Genomic DNA, 9,578 nt, shown 5'->3' with positions numbered 1-9,578 from the left:
TCGCTGGCCCAATGAAAGATATATTTTTGCTTCATTAAAACTATAAAATTTAAATATTTTTATGTAATTGATCGTAGTTTGTTTTTTAAATACTAATTAATAATAAATAAAAAATAATATAAACTCATAAATTATAATAACATACATACGTACTAATCGATTAAATATTGTATAGTTATTTAAATATAAATAAAGCTGTATTCGCTATATAATGCCTGCGCTGCCTATCCTAATAAATCGTAAAATAACTTACATATATTATATACTTAACAAAAGTACGTAGATTTATTATTTGCCTTTGTACGTATAAAATTGATTAATGTTGTAAGACTAAAACGCAATAATGATTTTATAATCATGAATGAATTCCGCAAAAAGTATGCATTGTAATTTTATATCTACGTGGGAATATGCACATGTTATGCATTTACTCAATGTATTTGCATCGTATAATGAGGTTGACTAACTGGTAATTACTAGTAAGGATCTAGAACAGTATTGACGTTATCGGGAATAAAATACAGAAGCTGACATCTGCTACTTAGACAAGTGAAACTAAACTCGTTCGTTTTGAAAGGCATCCATAGATAATATTTACTATGCTTCGTAAAATCAATGACCAATAATTACCAGCCCTAGTATATAATAACAAAGTAAATTACTTTAAATCATTGATACATTGTTTCATTTAAAATTTCATATAATATTTAAAGATTACAGTGTCACATAAATTATATTTATAAAGAAGTAAATGATTATTATTAACAATTAAATATTCTATTAAATATAACCTATTGCTCTTAAAGATTTATTACAGTGTTTAATAAGGCGATAAAAATAATAATACGTAAGTAGGTGAGCATCCAGAAAGCAGCATACAATTTTTCTAAGGCCATAGCTAAGCGGTCGCTTACACTGGCGCCGGGCCGGGGTTATCGGCGGGCGCGTGCGGTACGCCTGTCGGCGTCGCGACGCGCATAAATATAACGTAGGGAAAAGACACATTCTAGTCTATTAAGTGCGTTAAAGCTCAGCAGTCAAAATGGTGAGAAGTGTTCTACGTGGCGATATTTGCGGGTACTGCAATGCCTGTGTTCGTATAAGATTGTGCGCAGCGAGAGGTCGCAGTCCAGAGCCATTGGAATGCGCTTACAAGCATATTTTAGAGTCGTACGCCGGCACTGGTAGTGGAACTGAAAAATTACTAGACACGCCAAAACCAGCCTGTGCTTCGTGTCGTTGGACATCGGACGCCCAATTTCCGGAAACACCTCCGTCTTCAAGCGATCTTAGTTTAGAATGGAGTTCTCAATCATCACATAGACCTCGTACGAGACGACGCAAGAGGTAGAATTATCGATTGATGGCGAAAAAGTCTGGAAACAACTCATCGCAGTTGAACGTGAAAGCAGATGGCGTCGTCTCTTGATGAACGATAGAGCCTTATCCTTTGCTAGTCAATACGCTGTATATTGTTTATAATTTACAGAGATGATGATATTGTAATTATTATATTTAATAAATTATTTCGCTTTAAAAATTATGTTTTTTTTTTTATTAGCCAATTTCACAGTGAAATAAAAACCACAGCACAACACTTAAGAGTTTTGTCAATTATGAATTGTCTTTTAACATTGAGTTATAACTCAGATATTGTATTTATTACATAAATATATGTTCGGAACTAAAATTAAATTTAAAACTTAAACAATATTTATAGTTACACACATATGTATCTATATATTTTATTTATTTGTTACATTTATATGTAAAAATCAGTCAAAATACATGTACATATTTTTTAGTAAGCTTAACACATTACACCTAAATATGAAGGAAATCAATACAAATACACACTATATAAAAAAACTTTAAAATATTAATAATAAAATATAATAAAAAGACTTCATGTATTATGTGATAATAATAGATGATTTGCACGAAACAATTTATTAATTATAATTGCATATTGCTATCTATATACTTATAAATAGTCGAATACTAAACATTATTGTATCTTTTTTTTCTGTTTGTCAACAGATTTTCACTGTCTTTTTTATTGGAAATTAATATGAATTGGTTTAAATATGTATAAAATGACTGATTTAAAAAAAAAATTGACAGTTTTCATTTACTAGTCTTTTCCACTGCTCAAAGTAACCAGAGAATAAGACTAGAAAAACCAAGCAACACAAATTACTTATACAAAATGAATAGTAAAAAACGATGTAATTTGTATCATCATTTGTGTACATCGTGTGAGGTATAGCAATAAACGTCATTTTTTTATTAAAATTTTAAATAATAAAATTGAACTTGAATTTAATTGTACTGATCATGGAGTCTCAGTCCACCTGTACTATATATATACTTGTGTATGTGTTGTTAGCTTAATTCATCTATGTGATCCAAATATAATAAATAAAGCATTCCTTGACTCTGTACCTAGTGTTTCAAATAATAGTAGCATTATAAATAAGTATAACCAACCGATTTATTCTGGATGTGATTTTACAGAACTTTCCACCGAGAGCATTTTAAAAATAATTAATTCTATAGTCTCTAATGCCGTAGGTATTGATGACATATCTATTAAAATGGTAAAACTTACCCTCCCATACTCGTTAGTTGCTATTACACATATAATAAATACTTCTTTACGCACGGGATACTTTCCAACATCGTGGAAAACTACAATTATTAAACCTCTTCCGAAAAAGACAAATGTAGACTCAGTGAAAGACTTACGACCGATTGGAATTTTGCCTGTTTTATCAAAGGTTTTGGAAAAGGCAGTAAATGAACAAATTGTTTCCTATTTTGAAAAACATTGCATTATTCCGAAATGTCAATCCGGTTTTAGAAAGTCACACAGTTCCACTACAGCGTTATTACATATTGTTGATGAAATTCTTTCTGCATCTAATAATAATATGGCTTCAATTTTGATACTATTAGACTACAGTAGAGCATTTGACTGTCTTAATATAGATTTACTTCTGGCCAAATTGAAATTTTATGGTTGTTCTGATCTAGTATGCAAGTGGTTTTCTAGTTATTTTAAAGATAGATTGCAAATAGTAGAAGTCTCTGGCATTAATGGAAGGCCTACAAGGTCTAGCGCTATAAAAGTTAATAGAGGTGTTATCCAAGGTTCTATACTTGGACCAATTTTGTACTCAATTTATACGGCAGATCTTCACGAATGTGTCAAAACTAGTTTAGTCCACATGTACGCAGATGATACACAGTTATTATTGAACATCAATCCATATATAAATAATGATAAAACTATCCAAAATGTTAATGATGATCTTTCTCAAATTTTTAGTTGGTCAAAGAACCATGACCTGTCATTAAATCCACAAAAATGTACTTACATAATTTTTGGTACTAGGCAACAAATGGTATCGATTGGTCAAATATGTCATAGGATTTATATAGATGGTCATTCATTAATTGAGTCTAAGCTAGTGAGGAATCTTGGGGTGAAGTTGGATGGGTCATTACGCTTTGAAGAACACATATCATCTGTTACTTCGAAGTGTTACGCTTTACTCAAAATGATTTATAAGTTTAGACCATTTTTGAGTGAATCAGCGCGATCTAAACTTGTGGAGTCCTTGGTTCTGTCTCAGTTGGATTACTGTGATATTCTTTATGGCCCCTGCCTTTATAAAAAGACTGAAAGGAAAATACAGAGGATACAAAATTCTTGTCTAAGATTTTGTTACAATATACCTCGATATTCACATATTACACCTTATTTAAATTCCAAGAATATATTAAATATGAAAAATCGCCGTACACTTAAATTAAATAATATCACTTTCAACTTAAAATATCGTAAAATTCCCAATTATTTGGCGGATAAACTTAAATGGTCCGAAACAAATGAATCCAATTGTAGATTGAGTCGAGTTCCGCGACTAATACTGCCTAGACCACATTTGCAATCATTTAGAGGAAGTTTTCGCTTCGCAGCTTCAAAGTGTTGGAACGATATCCCACCTCCGATTAAGAACAGTACGTCTCAAAATAAATTTAAGGCACAATGCAAGCAATGGCTTCTATCAATGCAAAAGACGCAATGTGTCTGGACAAATGTGTGTAAATAAACCTAATATATTTAATTATTATTTTGATTGTAATTTATTAAAATATATATCGCTATTTACTTATACATTTTAAATATTATTATTTTTATTCAATATGAAATATTTTCCTTTTACTAGAATAAAAAAAAAAACAAACCTCTCTGTTTTAATAATGCTTGCATGTTTTTTATTTTAGCCTATTGGGCGTGTAAATTGTATTCACTTTTATTATTTGGTAATTATGTCTTCGTTTACCTTTTACTGCAATTACTGTAACGTTTGTGTTGGCAGCATATATACAAGGCGTAGACTGAAAAGCAGCCTAGCTGAGACTACGACCTTTTCACCAAATCATCAAATCTCATATTGTTAACTTTTTTTTATGGTTTTGTACCTTAATTTTGTTTTTGTTTCTTCTTGGTGAATAAAGTTACTTATTATTATTATTATTAATTGGTATAGCAACATAAACGTGTTTTTTACATGACTGTAATCACTATATGAACTGTAGTATATGACTAGTACTATATGATTGGCTTAACAGTGGCCAAGTATGAAGCCTATAAATTCGAGACATACGACATCCTCCTTCCTAAAGCCCCTCGGACTATAAATGTTGAATGTTTATTGACGTTTGTGTTTAGTCCGTTTTGTTCATTCTTATGAAAATATATCAAATGTAATAAAATTAAGTTCTGAATAGCCCAATTTAGTCTCATATTATATATAGTTTTGAATACTATTCTATGATATTACCCTATTATTAACTCTTAATGTTTGTATACTAGGTTAAGGATTAACAAGGAAATTAATACTACTATACTTGGCTTTAAAATTTAATTGAGTTTGTTATCTCAAACGTACCGATCAATCTCATTTGTGTCTTCTCCATTCTACGTGACATTGGCGAAATAATCTGTGTCCTGTCGGCACAACTAAAAGCCATTAAACAAAGAATTTAATTGAATTGAATTTGAGACAACTCGGCCTCAGAATAAAGTCCGGCCCGAGGCTGAGGCCTTTCATGTAGTGTAATAGTAACTTTAGCGCTACATATAAAATATAATATGCTCACGCTAATAGATGACATACCATAATAAGGAATAACTTGTAATTATAATAAAGTATATTATTTTCTTGTCAACTTTATATTAACGCTATACAGTCAAATCGTGACCGCAAAATGATAAAATTATAAAAATATAAGGTAAGAAGTATGTTTACGACTGTCACACATATAGGCATAGTATGTTTACTATACACATACGTCATAATTATATGACGTATGTGTTCGTGGACCGTATTCTTTAAAAGATAATTATAAATTAGGTATTCGTTTTTTTTACGAATCAGATAGGAACTAAGCAACATGAATTGATCTCGTGTTTACAATTAACTCCATATTGTTGAAAGTAATGTCTTATCTTAGGGTCACAGATTAATTTTATTTACAACAACCACAAAAAAACATCAATGTGTTATAAAATGCTATTACAAAGAAATTCTTTAGTATATCAAAATATTGCTAAGATTTAAACATCAAATCCATCCTATTGATAAAAAGAATGTCCTCAATTGTTTTATGTGATAGTTGCAGGTTCGATGCCTGACCCCTTGAGTTATCAAATCCTCTTCTCCTATAGGTTTCTTTCTAATCAAAATGATTAGAAAAACGATAACATTTTATTCTGTTCGTTTCGTTCGTTCGTTCGTTTTTTCAAGACAAGTCAAGTAATTTGCTTTTAAATTCTTTAGTATATAATAATAATAACTAAATATAATCAATTATTATATTTAGTTATTAAATTTATATTTTATATATGTTAGTTTGGTTTATATGTTTGAAGATCAATATTATTAGCTTTAAAGGCGTATCACTTAATTTTAAGTGTTGAGTGATAAGTTTGATGGTGTAACTATTTCAGCTGTAATACTATTACGGATTAATTATCTTCTGATTTGAACAGGTTTTCTTTCTTCATAAATTATTACTTAAATACTAATAAAGTATAAAATAAGCGTAAATTCCAATTCTATAATATTAATTAATAACGCTTATTTAGTTTTGTAATTATTATTTACTTGTTTGACTCCTATCTACACTACTCGCTCTTAACAGTCTGCATGTCTAGCGTTTCCGGTTAAGTTACTGCTAAAATGTCTTTGATAACAATGTAATGTAACCTCATTACAAGAAAAATAATATTAATAAATATAATATATCTCATGTACAAACACCGATAATATATTTACTTTAGCGAAATTTCTTTTGTCAGATATATTATGCCTCAAACCGCTAAACATTTGTAACTATAATGTATTCCAATGGAAAAGGGGGTAAAAACAAACAAACTTTATAAGAAAGTTAAAATTTTCGGCTTTTGTCTGCTATAATAGATACATATATATGTTTTAAACATACAAAACATCCTCTTAACATCCTCTTATGAGGATGTTAAAAGGATGTTTTGTTATGTGTACAGTTTATTGATGAAAACCGCATTAGAATCCGTAGCTTAAAAGATCTAAGCGCACAGATGGCGGGAAGCGACTTTGGTTTACAGTATGTATCTATGTTATGATTTCAAATACTTATATTTGCAGGCTGGCAAATGGTCACCTAATAGTAAGTGTCTGTAGTTTCACTCACTCATTAACCTTTCAAACTGGAACACAATGAACCCAAATTTAGATGGCGGCAGAAGGCATGATAGTCCTACCACCAAGTATATATTACAAATATTTCTTGAATTATTAACATTAAGTCTTTAAATATATACAAATATGAATTAAAAATAATTCCTGTATAAATCTTGACCGCGTGGAATGGTGGCAATAATGCTAGGATATTTCCCCGTTGAATCGTAATTCCGATCCTCTGGGCAATAAATGGACCAGCCCTAGAGTCATCAGTGGAGGCAATTAGGCGAGGTGTAATACTGAAATAAAACTAGTTTTTTAACGGATTTAATCGCGTATATTAATTATTTTTAACATCCCGACGTTTCGAGCACTTTGCAGTGTTCGTGGTCAAAGTGTGAAAAAAAACTAGTTTTATTTCAATGTGTAATAATCGCGAAAATCTAAGACAACATTATGAGGTGTAATACTTATAATCAAGCTTTTTGCACTACTTCTCCAAGAGCCAAGTGTTTCAAAAGCAAATGGGACAAAAAAGGAAATTGACATAAGACACGAATATTTGGATCGTTTTTTGCTTTAGCTTTTTCCGCAGCGGCTCCGGCTCTTGTTTCTCGGAAATGAGACGGGGTCAGCGTATCAACGTATGAAGCGTCCCACACAAGGCCCCGTCTTCGTTCCCAGGGTACCAATGTCAGTCCATCAGGTCTCTTACCATCACCACGACTAATTCCACGAGTCTCAGTAAGAGCAGGAACTTCGATGGTGGCAAGAGCCCTTTTTGTTGTGTCATTTAGTGAACCGTGGCAGGAAAGTCTACCTGAACTCCTTGGACAAGAGAGACCATATAAACCCGAAAGAGTCCACCGTCTTTCCAAACGGGCATCTGTGCTCAAAGCACAGCGGTGTTCCTTATCTATAAGTTACCAAGATTTTTAGAGGGTAATGAAATCAACCAGTAAACTGACTCTATACATATTAAATGGTAGTGTTAATTAAAGGTCAAATCAGTTTATTTATATATACTCTAACCCTTGGAATATGCTATATATAATATCAAGGTAAATGCGTCGAAATCAAGTAAAAATCGTATAGCAATAAATGAAATTTATGTTATAGTCTTATCAATTAAATGATGCAATTTAATATTCCATTAATCAAACGTTCGTTCTCGTGTTATATATAGTTCTATGAGAAATGTTTGGAAGCGCTTGTCTCTGAACAATGTGAATGAAACACGTGTGAACTTAGGTCAGTCGATGAGCACTAACAATTGCGTTTTAACAAGTCATATCAATTTATTATACAACATAATCAAGCTGACATATTGTACTTTCTCTCATATATTTGATTTTGTTTTCCTATAGTGAAAATAAACTACAACTTAATTGTAAAGATAAATATGAATAGTAATGAGAAATAAAATTGGTATATATATGTATAAATAGCGACTGGAATTCTGTTTTTGACGAAAACCCTTTAAGAACTTATAAATAAATATATACAACCCAACAATGCTATTTTTAAGGCATTTTCTGCCTCGCACAACCACTCCGTAGAAACAACTTTCGCCGACGTTTTTTGCGAACTGATACGACTTGGGAACCAAAGGCCTTGCAAGCACTCCGGTGTTGCAGATGTCCATGCCTTCTTTCTGTAAGCTTTCTGCTCGTTTGCTACTTAAATCATAAAAATAACCCCTTATTAAAAAACATTACCACTTTGAAAAAAGCATATTTCCGTCTTTGGGGTTTCACTCGCTTCTCACCAAATTTCATCAACAAAAATTTCTATGGCTTAGGAAGCGAAACAGACAGACAGAGTTATTTTCGAGTTTACAATTAAAACTGAAAATATTAAACATCTAAAAAGCATATTGATGAACTCTTGTGATTTTATTATATATCTAATAATAACTTATGTTGTTTATGAATGACAATATAGTTGCTTGGCGTAAACGAGGTAACGATATCTCTATTCTGTGTTATATTTATAGTCACGTAATAAATACATTTGTATAACGGACTATAAATATTTCTAAATGACATTTAGAGTAAAGATAATATTATTCTGATACATTTAAGATCGTAAATGTAATAAAATTACTCAGGCCATACGGTTCACAAAGTACCAGTAGTGTAATTTGAAAACACTCCATTCAAATGCGATGTATTAATATTTACTGTTCAAACATAATTAAGGTTTATTAACAGACAATTTTTTTTGTCTATTAGTGGCAAAAGAGCAAACTTCTAGAGCACACATTATATACACACTAACCTACACACTTTAATATTACATTTCGATTTTTAAATTTAATTATAATAAAAATTGAGAAGATTTGTATCGATGTCCTCATCTTTCTTTTTTTGTTTTTTTTTTAGTTCTTTTGTTTTATTGTTAAATCTTGTTTCTATTTTCAGGTACAATCAAATAAAAAAAAAAATTAAACACACTAAACCTTGTCAAATTTTTCAAAACATTTAATTATCTTTTAATACAAGATAGTGAAATTGAGCAATTAGTATGTTTTGCAAACAGTTTATATTGATAATAGTGTTACCAAAATGTTACGTTATCAGCGCAATTATAAATTCCTTATATAATGAATATTTAAAACTTATTGATACATAACTACAATAATTGTATTTAAAATTGTGTACTTTTAAGCTACTATTTGAGAAATGTTTTAAATCATATTAATTAATACTTATTTTGTCCTTTTAGTAATTTGCAGGAAATAATCTTCGATTTGTCGAGTCTGTGCCTAAGAGATACACCTACTTGGTACGATTTAAGTTTTCCTATAAAGATCAATCTGACAGTGTTATTGGTACTCTA

At 30.6% G+C, this 9,578-nt stretch overlaps 1 protein-coding gene across 1 annotated transcript; it reads left to right on the top strand.

The window, feature by feature from the left end:
- The first annotated feature begins 924 nt into the window (after positions 1-924).
- LOC125069406 lies at positions 925-1,474 on the top strand. Its single transcript, XM_047678896.1, has one exon. The coding sequence runs from the start codon at positions 1,043-1,045 to the stop codon at positions 1,349-1,351; it is 309 nt and encodes a 102-aa protein (XP_047534852.1). The 5' UTR covers positions 925-1,042; the 3' UTR covers positions 1,352-1,474.
- Positions 1,475-9,578: the final 8,104 nt, after the last annotated feature.

Source organism: Vanessa atalanta, chromosome 15 (assembly GCF_905147765.1).
Source record: "Vanessa atalanta chromosome 15, ilVanAtal1.2, whole genome shotgun sequence".
Classification (NCBI taxonomy): domain Eukaryota; kingdom Metazoa; phylum Arthropoda; class Insecta; order Lepidoptera; family Nymphalidae; genus Vanessa; species Vanessa atalanta.
This window is presented reverse-complemented; position numbering and strand designations above follow the sequence as displayed.